Source organism: Prionailurus viverrinus, chromosome D4 (genome assembly GCF_022837055.1).
Source record: "Prionailurus viverrinus isolate Anna chromosome D4, UM_Priviv_1.0, whole genome shotgun sequence".
NCBI classification, from domain to species: domain Eukaryota; kingdom Metazoa; phylum Chordata; class Mammalia; order Carnivora; family Felidae; genus Prionailurus; species Prionailurus viverrinus.
This window is the reverse complement of record NC_062573.1, coordinates 31797022-31815051: the sequence shown is the minus strand read 5'-3', so window position 1 is coordinate 31815051 and position 18030 is coordinate 31797022. Positions and strand designations below refer to the sequence as shown.

General features: G+C 39.6%; 1 protein-coding gene across 6 annotated transcripts in view; it reads left to right on the top strand.

The window, feature by feature from the left end:
• UBAP1 (ubiquitin associated protein 1) overlaps positions 1-18030 on the top strand; it is a 61201-nt gene that overhangs the window by 37203 nt on the left and 5968 nt on the right. For all 6 annotated transcript variants that reach the window (XM_047829331.1, XM_047829332.1, XM_047829334.1 and 3 more), the window contains 2 exons: positions 6409-6533; positions 11579-12514. In XM_047829331.1, coding sequence (XP_047685287.1) covers positions 6409-6533; positions 11579-12514 — 1061 coding nt within the window. The remainder of the gene's footprint in view (positions 1-6408; positions 6534-11578; positions 12515-18030) is intronic.

Here is an 18030-nt window from a genome sequence, read left to right as displayed (position 1 = left end):
ATCGGAAACAGGCTCCAGGCTCTGAGCCATCAGCCCAGAGCCCGACGCGGGGCTCGAACTCACATACCGCAAGATCGTGACCTGGCTGAAGTTGGACGCTTAACCGACTGCGCCACCCAGGCGCCCCAAATCCCCTTTAGTTTTTAACTCATTTTCCACTTGTTTCATCCAAGAAAAAAGTTATTTTCCAGAAACGACTTTTAAAGGGCTTTTAAAAATGTTTCAACAAACAAAAATTATTCTTTTACTATCTGGGAAAATGCCCTGAGATTCTAATTTAGAAAAAAAGAAGTCTGTATAATAAGATATAACTTAATGAAACTAAACTCTCTCCTTTGAAATGCCAGGGTATCCTATTTATGACCATTTACTTAGCTAACTTTGTTTTTTAAAGATTTTATTTTTAAACTCTTTCTGCACCCAATATGGGGCTCAAACTCATAACCTAGAGATCAAGAGTCACAGTGCTCAACTGACTAAGCCAGCTAGGTGCCCTTAGCTAATTTATTTTTCTTTTTTTAAATTAAAAACAATTTTTTTTACAATCTTTATTTTTGAGAGAGAGAGAGCATGTGTAAGCTGGGGAGGGGCAGAGAGAGAGGGAGACAGAGGATCTGAAGTGGGCTGTGAGCCCGATTCGGGGCTCGAACTCCTGAACTGTGAGATCATGACCTGAGCTGGTCAGAAGCTTAACCGACTGAGCCACCCAGGTGCCCCTAGTTAGCTAATTTTTAAGGGAGGTTGATTTTGCCCTTGGTTTAATTTCTACCAGCATATTGACATCCTTTTCTTGCTGAGGTATAGAGAAAGGTATTTTATTTTAAATTGTTTCAAAAGTTGGGGCGCCTGGGTGGCTCAGTCAGTTAAGTGTCCTACTTTGCTCAGGTCATGATCTCACGGTTCGTGAGTTTGAGCCCCATGTCGGGCTCTGTGCTGACAGCTCAGAGCCTGGAACCTGCTTCAGATTCTGTGTCTCTCTCTCTCTCTGCCCCTCCTCTGCTTGCGCTGTCTCTCTCAAAAATAAATAAACATTAAAAAAAAAAAAGATTTAAATTGTTTCAAAAGTTGGTCAGCTATGCTTTACAGTGTAGAGAAATTGGCCATCATTTAATCATTGCTGCTCCCCACCTTCTTTCAAGATTTTCTCTTTGTTTTTAACAATCTGACCATGATGTGCCTTGGTGTGATTTTCTGTGTATTTATCCTGCTTGAAGTTAGCTAAACTTTTTGGATCTGTGGGTGGATGTCTTTTATCACTTTGGGAAAATTTGCAAGCCATTATCTCTTTTAAATTTTTCTGCCCCATTGTTTCTCTCTTACCTTTGAAACTCTAATCATACACATATTAGGCTGTTTGATACTCCTAAAGCTTTCTTAAGGCTTTGTTCCATTTTTTTCTTTTTTCTTTTCCTTTGTGTTTCAATTTGGTTAATTTCTTTTGACCTAACCTCAGGTTCTCTGATTGTTTTCTCTGCTAAGTATTGTCTTCTGATTATCACTGTAGCCTGGTTATGAACTGTCAAAGATTTTCTTTTCTGATACAACATTTTTCATTTCTAGCATTATTGTTTTGTCTCTTTATATTTCTGCCTTTTATTGAAATTCCTCATTTGCTAACACATGTTCACCACCTTTCTGATACTTTCAATATATTGGCCATTACTCAGTTTGGGTCTGATGACTGGTTCCTCTCTTAATGATGGGTTACATTTTTTGCTTCTTTGTGTGTCTTGTTTTTGATTGAATGCCAGACACTCTGCATTTAAAAGCTGATTTTGTAGGTTGGCTGTTGTTGTTAGGGTGTGAGTAACATTTATTGTGACTTCATATCCTATAGCAGATATCTATATAATTTTAATGTGTGTCTGTATACGTGTGTGTCTATTTATCTGTCCATGTGTCTAATTTTAAAGCCAACTTCACAGCTTTAAGGTAGTGATACCCAGTCATGGAATTGTGTTTTTCACTTAATTTTAAGTTTGGTCTTTAGTGTTCTTTTTCAAAAACTTAAATTTTAATCCTCAATTTGAGTTTACAGTAAGACCTGAATTAAGCATAATCCAGTTTCTATCCTCCATTAAGAATTCATCCCACCTCCTCCCTGGAATTGTAACTTTGTTTCAGGGAAACAGGCAGGTCACAGGATCACCAGTATATCAGCAATTGAGAAAGAAAGAAAACACAATGAAGTCTTCCCAGAATTTATCCTGAGATATACTACATTTTCAGCCCAGTCTCTTCTGTGGCATAATGCAAAGCGATACAGAGCCTGACTTCAGGGAACTGCCACAGCCGCAGTCATCACAGATATACTTAATTTTCTTTTTCTAAACTAAATTTTAAGAAAACAGGCCCAGACATTTTAGAAAGATATTCAGAAAAAGAAAGATATTCAGTAATAAATGCTGAAAGGGGTGCCTAGGTAGCTTAAGTGTGGGACTCTTGGTTTTGGCTCAGGTCATGATTTCACGGTTTATGGGTTTGATCCCCACATTGGAGTCTGTGCTGACGGTGTGGAGCCTGTTTGGGATTCTGTCTCTCCTTCTGTCTCTTCCCCTCCCTTGCTTATGCTCTCTCTCAAAATAAATAAATAAACATAAAAAAAAGACTGAAAGTAAAAAGTATTTGGTGTAAGCTGGAAAATTATTAGTCATAGTGTTTAATTCTCTGTAGTTGAGCTTTTATTGAATCTATTTAAAAAATAAGATGTATTGAGAAATGAGAAATACATATTTTGATATATTCGTTAAAGGGTTGTTTGCTTTGTTGCCATCTCTTTAAATGCCCTTTTAAAAAAGATATTTATTTATTTATAAAAAGGTTTCATTAAACAAATTTTTTTTAACGTTTATTCATTTTTGAGAGACAGAGATAGAGCCAACGTGAGCAGGAGTGGGGCAGTAAGAGAGGGAGACAGAGCATCCGAAGCAGGCTCCAGGCATGAGCTGTCAGCACAGAGCCCGATGTGGGGCTCGAACTCAGAAACTGTGAGATCATGACCTGAGCTGAAGTTGGACACTCAACTGACTGAGCCAGCCAGGTGTCTGTAAAAGATTTCATTAAAAAAACATTTTTTTTTTTAGAGAGAGAGAGCATGAGCTGGGGAGAGGGACACAGAGGGAGAGAGAGAGAATCCTAAGCAGCCTCCACACTCAACATGGAGCCTAGCTCGGGGCTCAATCCCATGACCCTGGGATCATGACCTGAGCTGAAACCAAGAGTTAGGTGCTCACACAACTGAGCCATCCAGGCACCCCTCAAACGATTTTATTTTTAAGTAATCTCTCCCTTGAGGTCAAGAGTTACACATTACACCGAGCCAGCCAGATGCCCCAACAGAACTGTTCACTTAAGAAAATTTTGTTAGGGGGCGCCTGGGTGGCCTCAGTCAGTTAAGCTTCAGAATTCAGCTCAGGTCATGATCTCACGGTTCATTGGTTCGAGCCCCACATTGGGCTCTGTGCTGACAGCTCAGAGCCTGGAGCCTGCTTTACATTCTGTCTCTGTGTGTTTCTGCCCCTACCCCGATCACGCACTGTCTCTCTCAAATAGAAGCAAAACATTAAAAAAGAATGTTCTTTGTTACTTTTCGTGTGGATGAGTTTTCTTATATTTATATATCATATATGCTTGTATATTATGGATAGGATTTTTTCAGTGTGTGTGTTATATAATTAACCTACTTGGAATGAATAAACATTCTTTTTTTTTTTTTAATGTTTATTTTTGAGAGAGAGAGAGTGGGGGAGGGGAAGGAAGAAAGGGGGGGCAGAGGATCTGAAGTGGGCTCTGGGGTGCTGACAACAGAGAACCTGATGCAAGACTTGAACTTATGAACTGTGAGATCATGACCTGAGCCGAAGTTGGATACTTTACTGATTGAGCCACCCAGGCTCCCCTGAATGAATAAACATTGTTAAACAAAAGACTTAATTTTGTGATTGTTAGTTTGACTGTAAATCTTTGCAGTGCTTCTTAGAAAACGCTAGTTTCAACTTTGTTTCCAGTTAATCAGGATACTGGCTAAAGTTAAAATTTAACTTTCAGGAAAATTTGAGCACCTGTGTTCATGGAGGGCAGATAAATTTATTATTATTTATTAGAGCAAGCAGGGGAGAGATGCATAGGGGGAGAGAGAGAATCTTAAGCAGGCTCCACATTCCACACACAGTCCCACATGGGCTTGATCATGACCTAAGCTGAAGCCAGGAGTCAACTGGATGAACCACCCAGATGCCCTCCCTCCCAATTTTTGAAATTAGATACAACTTTCCTTTTAATCTCTATAATATAAAGAATTTTGTAAGTGACAGAGTTTTAGTGTTGTAACCAATACTTGGTTTTGTTGGCAAGCTATGATGATACCTGATAGTTTTTTGAGGGGTGGGGGTACCTGGTACATTTCTGTGACTAGCCTTGCCAGTTTTGGTAAATTACTTTGAATTTTAATAAATATTAATTGAATGTGGATTAGCATGGGGGTGAGAATTAAATATGAAAGAAGCATAAGACCATGTATTCTTTGTTTTTTTACTTTATTGAGCATGTCTTCTGCCAGATATTACTCTGAGATTGGGAGGTATAAATTTGAAACATTTTTATCCCTTCTTAGGGGACACTCAGATTCTCACTCACAGTCTCTAGGCGGAATATAAGGAAACTTAACACAGAGTCGTACAACCTGAGGTGCTGGTATAAACTGGGTGTTCTGAGATTGAGAAGGGAGTTGTAAAGCTCATTCTTAAAGGACTAGAAATAATCAAGTAAAAAGGGGTGGGAATGTGACAGGCATTGCCATCTGAGAAAACAGTACTTTTAAAAGTATGACCCACTAGGAAACTATTCCCCAGAAAAATTGTTAAATTGGACACGGTTTTGAATTTAATTTGCTAGCTGAGTGGGAGATAGATAAAATGTTTTAATTCTGGATAGAAGATATGTTAGAAACTCTAGCCCCCAAGGGTGGGAGCAGGGACCTTCTTCCTGATGGAGGGTTTCAGGTGTATCAGAGCAGTATTTACCTGAGGAAATGGGAATGATGACAAGATTACAGCTACATCTTGAGCTTGTTAAGTCTTGAAATCTATCAATTTTTAGAAAGGGAGAGAAGGCATCTTCATGGAAGAGGTGTAATTGTCTTATTCTGTCCATGAGCACTCAAGAAAATACACTAGTGTCTAGTGTGAGGCCCAGAAGCAATCCTTACAGCTACTGATAGTCAAAAAGCAGAATTAATTTTTATCAACTGTTTTATTGTCCGTGATGGTTCTGCCAGTAAGTTATCCCCAAACCTGGTCCAGAAAAGAAACCATGTACAATTTGGAGTGTATAGCTAGTGATAGTTACATATAAGAGCTGCTCGCATTTTGTCTGACTCCATAAATCAGTGATAATGTCCTGGTCTTTCTGTATGATTCAGCTATTAGGCAGAGAACCTTTAGGGAGTTAAAGCAGTTCAGTTGTATATGGCTTATGTCTCCTGATAATCCTGTTCTGATTCCCATGGTCTGGTCTGGTTTTCCTTTTTTCATAAGTGTTGTGGTTCTTGAATATTTCCACATCTGCTCCAGAATATAGTCTTAAAAAAATGTAGAGTAATTCCTTGTATTAATTAAAAATGATTCTTTCTGAAGTAGAGATATCTAGTCAAGGAGATTCTTTTGTGGAGGTTCTATCATTAATTCAGTATTTTTGAAGTGCCTAATATGTGTATGTTTTGAGACAATATCAGCGAATAAAATAGACTTACATACTTGCCTGCAAGGAGCTTACTTACATTCCACTGGGCCAGACAGACAATAAATATAATTTAAAAATGAATAATATGTTAGAAGGTACTAAGTGCTGTGGAGGAAAAGATAGATAGTAACATGGGAGTACTGCAGTGAGGGTCATATAGGAACTTTAAATAGGATGGTCAGAGTAAGCGTCACTGAGAAAGTGACATTTGAACAAAGACTTGAAGGAGGCAAAGGAATAAGTCATGTGGATATCTAAGAGAACAGTCCAGATAAAGGGAGCAGCCACTGCAGAATTTTTGAGGTAGATTTGACTCTGTCATGGTTGAGGGACAGAGAATCACCTTGATTTAGTGTAGTTAGAGGCGACAGACAGTTGAGGGCAGAGGGATAGTGGGCTTTGGGGAGGCCTTTTAGGCTTCTGTGAGTACTTTGGCTCTTTCGCTAAGTATAATCGAAAATAAACCCTTATAAGATCAAGTAGGCTCAGGTAGGATTTCCTCCCTGCACGGAGATCTAGGGTCAGGAGAAGGTAAGCAGTCAGAGAAGCAACCCTCTAACTTCTGGTTTTAGGCTAGCATAACTTAATGTTGTATCCTAGATGTAAGAGTATAGCAAAACAAATAATAAAGTTTTTTGCTGATATTTTCTACTTTATTTTTGATTATAGGGACTTTCAGTTACCTTGATGATGTCCCATTTAAGATAGGAGACAAATTCAAAACACCAGCTAAAGTTGGTCTACCTATTGGCTTCTCCTTGCCTGATTGTTTGCAGGTTGTCAGAGAAATACAGGTAAGTGGTAATTTTTAGTTAAAGTTTAGTGCATTTAAAAATTTAAAAAGTAAGAATTTGATGTATAGTGAAATAGGAAAAAAAAAACCATTCTCTTATCTCTTATTTGTATTTTTTATAGCAACTGTTACTGCTTGGCTCACATTGTCTCTCTCACACACATACTTACATATGTTTATATGTCTGTTACAGACCTTCTGCAATCTGTTAGACTGTGTATTCCTGGGATTCTGTGCCTTGTCTGAAACAAATCTCCATTGTCCATCTGACTTGCTCATTGGCCTCTTTTCCTTCTCTCTTTTGATGTCCTCATTATCTTCTTGGTCATTCAAATAAGGTGATATTTTTCTCTCTGCTGTGTCTCACCTTTACCATCCAGTTCATCCTTAACCTTATTTTTTCACCTGCACTATTGCAATAGCCTCTTTAATTGGCTCCTCTTCTTGTAGCATTTTTTTTAATTTTCCATATTGTTTCTAGAATAATACTACTAAGTTAAAGTTTCAAATTGTCACATCCCTGTTAAAAAAAAAACTTACACTGGTTCACCAGTCCTTATTGAATCAAGTGTAGACGTAAGGTGTGGTAAAGCACCTCGGCTCATTATCTCCTCCATGTCTCCTCCATACCAGGTTACTGCCAATTCATTGAATATACCGTGTATATTACCTATCTGTACTGTGTTTTTTCTCATGAGCTGTTACCTCCACTTCGAATATTTTCCTCTTTCTCACTGTACTGAAAGCTGTCTACCTGTTAAAATCTGCTTATTCTTCTAGACTGTGCTTAAATGCCACCTCTTCAATAGCTTCTTAATCCTCTCATCTTTAAAGTGCAGTTATATATAAATGTACAGAATTACTTCTTGAAAGCAGCAAATAGCCTTATGTTTTGTGACTTCCTTTCTTCCTCCAGTACACATTTACTGAATGCCTGCTTTTGAGCAGTGTTCCACTAGGGCTGGGGATAGAGATAAATACCTTAATCACTGTCCTCAAGGAGCTTACAGTTTAGAGAAAGAGTCACATGGGAAAACAGAGTACACTATCCATCAAACACTTCTTCCTGTGACTTAAGATTTAAAAAAATACAGCTTTCTGGCAAAGGAGTTTTGTTTCTGGGAGATTCTCTAAGGCACTAACATGTTACTCTAAGAAATATTTATCTTCCAGTCTAAATGCAGTGAGTAATTATAATGGGAGAACTATAGTTACATTTTTTTAGAATAATAGCTTTATCAAGATATTCATATACCTTGAAATTTGCCTTTTTAGGTTTGCACATAAATGGTTTTTAGTATATTCAGAGTGTATAACTGTTATTACTGTCTTAATTCCTAAGTAGTTTCATCCCCCCAAAAGAAATGCAGTGCCATTAGCAGTCATTCCCTCTCACCCTAGCCCCTCGAAACCACTAAATCTACTTTGTCTTTATGCATTTGCCTATATTGGACATGTCATATAAGTGGAATAATACAGTAGATAGTCTTTTGTGATTGACTCTTTTCCTTTAGCATAATGTTTTCAAGGTTTATCAATGTGTAATGAATGAAGTGTTGGTATGTCATTCATTTTTATGACTTTATAATGTTCTGTTGTATTGATAACACTACGTTTTGTTTTTCCATTCATTGCTTGATGGACATTTTGGTGGTTTTCACTTTTTGTTTATTATGAATAATGGTGACATGAACGTTTGTATATAGGTTTTTGTGTGGACATATTCTTTCAATTTTCTTGGGTGTATAAGTGGAATTGCTGGGTTGTCATATGGTAACTACGTTTAACCTTTTGGGGAACCACTAGACTATTTTCCCAAATGGCTGCACCATTTTACAATCTATCCACAGTGCGTGAGGGTTTCAGTTTATCCACATCCTTGCCAACTCTTCTAATCTGTCTTTTTGGTTATATACATCCTTGGAGTTTACAGTGGGTCTCTTACTGTGGTTTTGATGTGTATTTCCTTAATTACTAATGATATTTAATATCTTACATATTTTCAAATACTGAATTGCTATCCCTATTGTGTATGGAGAATTTATTGAGCCAGAAGAGACACAGATATCCCATATAAAGTTTTACATTGTTCTCTTTGCCTGGTGACTTTGTAAAAAAAAATGCTTATTTATTTATTTTGAGAGAGAGAGAACGCACGTGAGCATGACTCGGGGAGAGGCAGAAAGAGAGGGAGAGAATTCCAAGCAGGCTCTGCACTGTCAGTACCAGAACCTGATGTGGGGGCTCGAACCCATAAACTGTGAGATCATGACCTGAGCAGAAACCAAGAGTTGGACGCTTACCTGACTGAGCCACCCAGGTGCCCTACCTGGTGACTTTTTTATTGGCGATAGCAAGTATTAGTAAATACCTCTCTGTGTGCAGGATACTGTTAACAATAGTGTTAAAAAACACCTCAATTTTCTTTTAATAGTTCTCATATTATTCACTGCTTCATTGATTCATCCAGAAAAATTGTTTTGAATCCAAAATTGCTGCTATTTTAGGCATTGCTGGGAATTTTCTATTTATTTGATCAGCATAAAGCATTAATAAGTGCATGGTGCTGTGCTCACTATATTCATAGCACCCACTAATAACAAAAGAGATATGAGCTCCATTCTTGTGTGGGACAGTTGAAATATTTTTGTTCTGTAATTGCACACAGTACCCTTAAACTTTGACACTCTGGGTCTCCATGGGGGATTTGGTTGTGGTATTGGTACTGGTCTCCTTCCTATTCAGAGAAGAGTCAGACCTAGAGTCCTCGACAGATAGATACCTTGACGCTTCCTGTAACTTTGTCATATTCGCCCATACATGACAGTACAAACTCAATTTTTCAATTAAACATTCATCAAAGTGATCTAGTAAAACATATATAAATAATCCAGGCACCCTGGGTCTAGAAAGCTTTCACTGAAAATCATATTGGTGGTGGTCACAGTAGTGGGGAATGGCTGTCAGTGTTTCGATTTAGAGCAGAATTTGGTATCACTCATTCATGAGCTGGAATTGCCATGTAATAGCTGTGTAATCTTGTACAGATTTCTTACACTTTTCAAGCTTCCGTTTCCTTATCTGTAAAAGGGGAATAATTAGCATTTAAGGTTGTTATGAGGATTAAATAAGATAATGCATTTATAATGCGTATTCTGGTTTCTGATACTCCATAAATATTTGATGCTGTTATTATTTATTTGTACACTCAAATCACAGTTTTTCACTGTAATATTTCTACTGTTTTTCCTGTGTTCCAAGTATTCTGTATTTACTATGGTAATTAAAAAATGAAAGTCAATAAAGGTTTTACAAAAAAAGGAGATAAATTTCCAGTTCTTGAGAGTAAAATTTTAGGGACCTATGTTTACAGGCGGTGGGAAGTTGGTTACAGGCTGTATTTGGTGGAAGAAGCCAGGTGCAAAATTGGATTTACTCCACAGTTAGAAGCAGCAGTCTTTGCCCAGTGCTGTTTTTTCACTACCGTTAGTGGTAGAAAGGCAGTACCATGATCACAAGGTGCCTTTCTGGGGCTCAGCAGCTGGCTTAGGGATGTAAATGAACTCTTTCTTTCTTTTTCTTTTTCTTCCTTCCTTCCTTCCTTCCTTCCTTCTTTCCTTTCTTTCTTTTCTTTTTTTTTTTCTTTTTTTAAGATTTAAGAGAACAAAATTTTTTAAAGTAACCTCTATACCCAACATGGGGGTTGAGATCAAGAGTCACATGCTTCACTGACTGAGCCTAAACAAACTTCTTGACATGTGCATTTCCAGGCTTCTCTTGTGTTGTTTGAACTGAAAGACTTGGGGATGACCAGAGGCACTTTATTGTGTTTCTTGTACTCTAAAACTCTGATCTGAGCATATAGGCCCCTTTCCTCTCCATCCCACCCCTCCCCCCCACCTTTTTTTTTTTTTTTTTTAATCTCCGAAGCCTTGAATGTGCACACAGACGTTGTTTAGTTCTGAGGCTTTAGAGTCAACACCAAAAGTTTTGTTTTCTCCTGTCCAAGGTGAATTTTGTTTTATGTAATCATATTTTTTTTCCAAGTATGCAAATGGAAATTCTTATAAATTGAGATATACTCGAAGGTACTGTTAAGGAACCAACCATGATGTGAATCCTTATGCAGTTTGCACTGTAAAATCCTGATATGAATATTTCTAGATTTCTTATTAAGAAGTTTTCCTGTATTTAGAGTACAATCTGTTCATTATAACTTAATAGGTAGTGGTTTAAGAACATAGAATCTGTAGTCAGTTGCCTGGATTCACATCCAGGCTTTACCACTTACCAGCTTTATGACGTTGGGCAAGCTCTTGTAAAGTGAGGGTAACAATAATACCTACTTTTAGGTAGGTACTTTAAAGGGTTGTTTAAAAGATCCAGAGTTAATACATACAAAGTGCGTAGAATCTTGCATGGTACCTGGTAAGTGCTTTTTAAATGTTAGGGGCTGTTATTATTGAGCAGGATTTATCTAGGGCGTTGTGCTAGATAACAGACTCCAAGAGGGTCTAAAGCCCAGTAGCTGCCCACCAGAGGTTTGTGATATTGTTGGGGACAATGTTTAGGAAAAAATTAAAGATTAAATCTACGTGTGGTCACTTGTGCTTGGCGTCACACAATAGAGACAGATGCTATGTAAGAGTTCAGAGGAAGGAACAGGCCATCAGGAAAGCTTTAGAGGTGGCCACTGAGCTCTGCCTAGGCCACCAATGAAGAATTCTAGAAAGGAAAATGATCTGAGGGGAGAGAAGGAAGGCGGGGAGTACTTGGCAGGGTACCTTTGGCCTGGTATATAGGATTAGAGGTGGTGGGAACTCTAGTTCTTTTCTAGATGTAATCCAGGAGTGTAGTTTGATTAAACCACATAAGGAGATTAGGAAGCCTTAGTTTTCCTGACTGGGGATGGTTCCATACACCTTATATGCTGCCTAGAATGGATCTCGTTTGCTGGTGTGAGGAAGAAGTGAATTCTCTGGCGGAATTGAGTTGGAAGGGCAGTCACGTGGGTTCACACCTCCTTTCTGTGCTATATCTTTGCAGTATGACTTCTCCTTGGAAAAGAAAACTATTGAGTGGGCTGAAGATATTAAGAAAATCCAAGAAGCCCAGCGGGAAGCAGAGCGTAAGGCTGAGGAAGTAGAAACTAAAGTGAATTCTAAGAGTGGCCCAGAGGGCGACAGCAAAATGAGCTTCTCCAAGACTCACAGTACAGCCACAATGCCACCTCCTATTAACCCCATCCTTGCCAGCTTACAGCACAACAGCATCCTCACCCCGACTCGGGTCAGCAGCAGTGCCACGAAACAGAAAGTTCTCAGCCCACCCCACACAAAGGCAGATTTCAATCCTGCTGACTTTGAGTGTGAAGAAGACCCATTTGATAATCTGGAGTTAAAAACTATTGATGAGAAGGAAGAGCTGAGAAACATTCTGGTAGGAACCACTGGACCGATTATGGCTCAGTTATTGGACAATAACTTGCCCAGAGGAGGCTCTGGGTCTGTGTTACAGGATGAGGAGGTCCTGGCATCCCTGGAGCGGGCAACCCTAGATATCAAGCCTCTTCACAAACCCAATGGCTTTATAACCTTACCACAGTTGGGCAACTGTGAAAAGATGTCGCTGTCTTCCAAAGTGTCCCTCCCCCCCATTCCTGCAGTAAGCAATATCAAATCCCTATCCTTTCCCAAACTTGACTCTGATGATAGCAATCAGAAGACAGCCAAGCTGGCAAGCACTTTCCATAGCACATCCTGCCTCCGCAATGGCACCTTCCGGAATTCCCTAAAGCCTTCCACCCAAAGCAGTGCCAGTGAGCTCAATGGGCATCATACTCTTGGGCTTTCAGCTTTGAACTTAGACAGTGGCACAGAGGTGCCAACCCTGACTCCCTCAGATCTGATCTCCCAGATGCCTTCCCTCTCTGTCTTGTCTGTGTGCACAGAAGAATCATCACCTCCAAATACAGGTCCCACGGTAAGCCTTTTAAATCCCTCTTGGGGAAAAAATTCCCTCCGAATTAGAGCTCCAAAGATTTCTAAGTTCTTTTTTTTTTTATGTTTATTTTTGAGAGAGAAGGAGAGACAGCATGAGTGGGGGAGGGGCAGAGAGAGGGAGACACAGGGGATCAGAAGTGGGTTCTGCACTGACAGCAGAGAGCCTGATGTGAGGCTCAAACTCATCGCGAAATCAGGACCTGAACTGAAGTCAGACGCTCAACTGACTGAGTCACCCAGGAGTCCCCAAAGATTTCTAAATTCTACCTAACAGTTGTCACCTCACATTCTTCTTTTTAAGGTTTAGGATAAGATGGGACGTGGCTGTATGGACTTTGCTTATATATGTTCTGGTTAGTTTCCTGAGGTCAAAGGAGTGTTAGTAACCAGGAGCTAGCCTGGTTAACGTTCGCTTGTTCCTACCTGCATCTTTTTGGTCTTTCCTTCAAAAAGATAATGTATATCATGCATGAATGGTGTTTTTCTGATTACTTTGTTTCTTTCTCTGCTGCCTTTTTTTAAAAAGGCTTTCTTTCTTTGTAACTTTTTATTTACTTTTTCCTACTTTATTCATTTTTTTGAAGGTTGCTTGGTACTCCTCATTGTATCTTGTCCCTGCTTTCCTCTTTCCTTCTCATTCTGCCCAGAAGGTTGGTTCTTGTGTGTACTATAATTTACCTAACTTGGTTATGGTTCTGCAGACTGCGTGGTGCTTTAGTAACTGGGAGATAATTTGAATCAGAAGTCCGAGCAAAAGGTAGAAATTTGTCACTTTTAAACCCGCAGATTTTATTTATTTTTTTATTAGAGAGAGAGAGAGAGCATGAGTTGGGGAGAGGGGCAGAGAAGGGGTGGGGGGAGAGAGAGAGAAAATCTTAAGCAGGCTCCATACTCAGCGTGGAGCCAGACTTGGGGTTCTATCCTACAACCCTGGAATCATGACCTGAGCTGAAGTCGGGTCAGATGCTCGACTGAGCCACTCAGGCGCCCCCAAAACCTTCAGATTTAAATCCTGCAATCCCCTTTTTTTGCTCACTAGTAAGAATCCCTACAAAGGGAGGGAGAGGGGAAGGTTGGAATTCAGATTAATGTTGAAAGATGGATTAATGATAAAAGTTACAACTTGTATTACACTGAAAATCTGATTTTGTCATATTCAAAAAAGTTGTAAGTCCTTTGTCATAAAGGGTAGGCTTTTGATGTGGTTTCAAGCAGCACAGAATAATACATTGCATTCTAGAATAGAAATCCTAGAAGTCCAAGAACTTTTTGCTATACCAGCTCACAGATTTTTAAAATGACAGCATATCAAGAGACTATTTATTTAGAGCCAGAAAGGAGCCTGATTATATTAGTGGGATATCTGTCAGAGACCATAATAAGCCTGGTATTAGCTGGTAGAAAGATGAGCCTTGGGATACTTTACAGTAAGTGCCTAAAGTCCCAGCAGTAGCATTCTTGGTAAATAAATGACTGTCTCTGTGAGTGCTCCCACTGTCATAGAACTCACTTTTGTTTATAAACTTCCACAGACCTTGTCCCAGATAAACTTTTTTTTTTTTTTTAAGATTTTATTTTTTAAGTAATTCTCTGTACTCAACGTGGGGTTCAAACCAACAACCCCGAGATCAAGAGTCACATGCTCCACTGACAGCCTGCCAGGCACCCCCTGTCCCAGATAAACTTGATAGTGCATGACACTCTAGTGTTATCTCCTAGGAATGGACTTCATCCTAATTCCTCCTGGTCTGGTTTTAGGCCCTGGTCAGGAGGATACTCTTCATGATTCAATGTATGCTGTGGAGAAATTAAAAGCACTCTGGGAAAGATTAGGGATCCTCAGCCTCAAGTCCCCCACCCCCAACCTCCCTTAAAATTACAGTGACCATTTAGAGACCAAAGCTGATAAACTAAATGGTTCTCAGACCAGAATGCCTGTCATTCTCTGACCCACCTGATTGTGGAGTTTCTTTCGGGCCCATCCATTTCAGGGTGGGAAGGGGACCTGCTTCTTGCTGGCTTGGGATTTTCTGCCTTCAAGGGGCAAATAAACAGAACTGAAGTTCTGGTGTTTTTCTAAGGAAGTCATGGCCCTTATCCCCAAGAAGCAAAGCCTGATTTCCATCCTGGCCCTTGATCTTAGTGTGAGTTTTTGAGGCCCATGGTGAGAACAAAGCACTTCTCTTCAGGATAGTGACTTGAGGATGGGGGAGGGGAGTAAAGGAGTTAACTGGGCTGTATACACTGTTTATATAGGAACTCAGGGAGGTGTTCTTGGAATTTAGTTCTTGTTGGCTATTTTAGGCCTGATGTTTGGGTCTCACTTTTCAGATTCTGATTCCATGTTTTAGTGTTTATATAAACTAATCTTAGAAGTTGAAAAGTCCATGGATTAGCTTTAGAAGAATAATCTTGTAATGCGCCCTTCTTCTGAGACCAGCATAGAACTGCCTGACGTAGCCCTAGCCGTGCTTTTCTTACTCTATGTCAGCCTTTTGTGGACCTGGCTCTGCTCACTGGTTAGTCTCACTCTGCCATTGGGGTTCTCTTTCTCTGGGTATGGATACATTTCTTACTCTTACACAGTTGATTCAGCAAAATACTTTGCCTTTTCCTTATACTTCTGAATTTACTAATTTGGCCAGTAAGCATTAGTAGTGCCAGTTTGCTTTGGAAGTGTATTTTATTATTAAAAAAATACATATTTATTTGAGAGTGAGTGTGTATGTGCAGGAGAGGGGTGGAGATAGAGGGGAGAGAGAACTGTGAGATCATGATCTGAGCCAAAAGCAAGAGTCAGATGCTTAACTGACTGAGCCACCCAGGTGCCCTCCAAAAGTGTATTTAAAAATTTTTTTGACATATACTCTCTTAACTTTTATGTGTTCACATCTGTTTATCATTTCTTCTGTTGCCATTGCTTTAATACTTACAAATCCTTCTGTTGTCTCTAGATATTTTTTTTTTAATGTTTATTTTTGAGGGGGGAAGAGAGAGACAGAGAGAGAGAGACAGAGAGAGAGAAAGAACACATGAATGGGGATGGGTCAGAGAGGTAGACACAGAATCCGAAACAGTCTCCAGGCTCTGAGCTGTCAGCACAGATCCCAATGTGGGGCTCGAACTCCTAAACCGTGAGATCATGACCTGAGCTGAAGTTGGCCATTTAACCAACTGAGCCACCCAGGCGCCCCTGTATCTCTAGATTTTTTTTAATGAAAATTAAAAAAAAAATTTTTTTTTAATCTTTATTTTTAAGAGAGAGAGAGAGCAAGCGAGCATGAGTGGGGGAGGGACAGAGAGTGAGGGAGACACAGAATCCGAAGCAGGCTCTAAGCTGTCAGCACAGAGCCTGACGCGGGGCTCGAACCCACAAATTGTGAGATCATGACCTGAGCCAAAGTTGGACACCCAACTGATTGAGCCAGCCATGTGCCCCTAAATTTTTTTTAAGTTTTATTTTTGAGGGGGAGAGAGAGAGAGACAGAGACAGAGACAGAGCATGAGTATGAGTGGGGGAGGGGCAGAGACAGAAAGGGAGACATAGAATGTGAAGCAGGCTCCAGGCTCTGAGCTGTCAGCACAGAGCTCGATGTGGCACTTGAACTCATAAACTGTGAGATCATGACCTGAGTTGGATGCTTAATCAGCTGAGCCATCCAAGTGCCCCTCTAGTTTTTTTTTTTTTTAAGTTTGTTTATTTTGAAAAAGAGAAAGTGCATGTGTGTGCATGAGTGAGCCAGAGAGGGGGAGAGAGAGAGGGAGAGAGTGAGAATCCCAAGCATGCTCTATGCTGTCAGTGGGGAGCCTGATGTGGGGCTCGATCTCATGAATTGTGAGATCATGACCTGAGCAGAAATCAAGAGTTGGATGCTTTAACCGACTGAGCCACCCAGGGGCCCCTATTTATTTTAAATTATTTATCTCTGCACCCAATGTAAGGCTTATGACCTTAGGGTCATGAGTCACATGCTCTACTGATTGAGCCAGCCAGGCACCCCAATCAAGTCATATTGAAAAACAGTAGCTCCCTGACTCACCACTCCCCAACTCCAGTTTTGCTTCCTTTAGTTAGGCACTTTGGACTCTTTAAGCTATTTCTGCTGGGATTTATCTATGTATTTCTAGTATATGTGCTGCCGAAGCGAGCACTATCTATGTATTTCTAAATAAAGTGCTTATGTTGCTTTTTCTAAATTAATTTTATTTTACTCTTTCTTTTTAGATGTTTATTTTTGAGAGAGCACAAGTGGGGGAGGGGCAGAGAGAGGGACAGAGGATCTGAAGCCAGCTCTGTGCTGACAGCAGCGAGTCTGATGTGGGGCTCAAACTCATGAACCATGAGATCATGGCCTGAGTCAGATTTGGACCCTCAACTGACTGAGCCACCCAGGTGCCCCCTAAATTTATCAATTTTAGATAGTTTTATACTTTGTTATAGTTGAGGATTTAGCTTTTATAGTAGCTCCTCTACCTCCTTCCTATAGCTTCCATCATAATTATATCACAAAACTTGGTAAATTAATGGTGCTATTCACATTATTATGATTGGGTAAATATTTATTGTCAAATTCAGATACTGTATTGTGATTTTTTTTTTTAATTTTGCAGTTTTTTTTCTCATAAATTACTCCATTTAAAAAATTTGCAGTTTGGGGCACCTGGCTTGTTCAGTTGGTGGAGCATGTGACTCGATCTCAGGGTTGTGAGTTCAAGCCCATGTTGGGGGTAGAGGATACTTAAAAAAAAAAAAAAAGTCACAAAAATTTGTTTAAATATTTTTTTTTTAAAGTATTCTCTGCCCCCAACATGGGGCTCAAACTCACAACCCCAAGATTGAGTCACATGCACTATGGACAGAGCCAGCCAGGTGCTCCTCTGCATAGTTTCTTTGTATTTGTTTCCAGTTTTGTCCAAATGCTCCAAGAGAGCGATCAGAGACCCAGTGATAATTTTCTCATTCTGACACATCCAGACATACTGGGTAACCTGTCAGTTTTGAGTCCTTGAGTGTCCAGAAATGTCTTAATTTTAACCTTATGTGCGAATGATAGTTTGGATGGATTTAGATTTCTTAGTTGAAGATTGTTTCCCTTTAAGAATTTTCAAGACATTGTTCCTTCTCTTTTTAAAGAAACTTTATTGAAGTATAAGCTCCACTGCTTTCTAGCATTCCTGTGCTTCTGTGTTCTTCCAACCACCACCTGCTCAAATAGATTTTGGGATCTTCATTTCTGGAGATTTGAAGTTTACTCATGGTGTGCTGTGCCTTGTTCATTTATTGTGCTACTAGGCCCTCCTAGATCCTTTCATAAGGCTCAGCTCAGTTTTTAAAAAATCTGAGATTTTTTAAAAAATTTAAATCCGAATTAGTTAAGATATAGTGTAATAATGATTTCAGGAATAGAATCTAATGATTCATCACTTTTGTATAACACCCAGTGCTTATCCCAACAAGTACCTTCCTTAATGCCCATCGCGCATCTAAGCCCATCC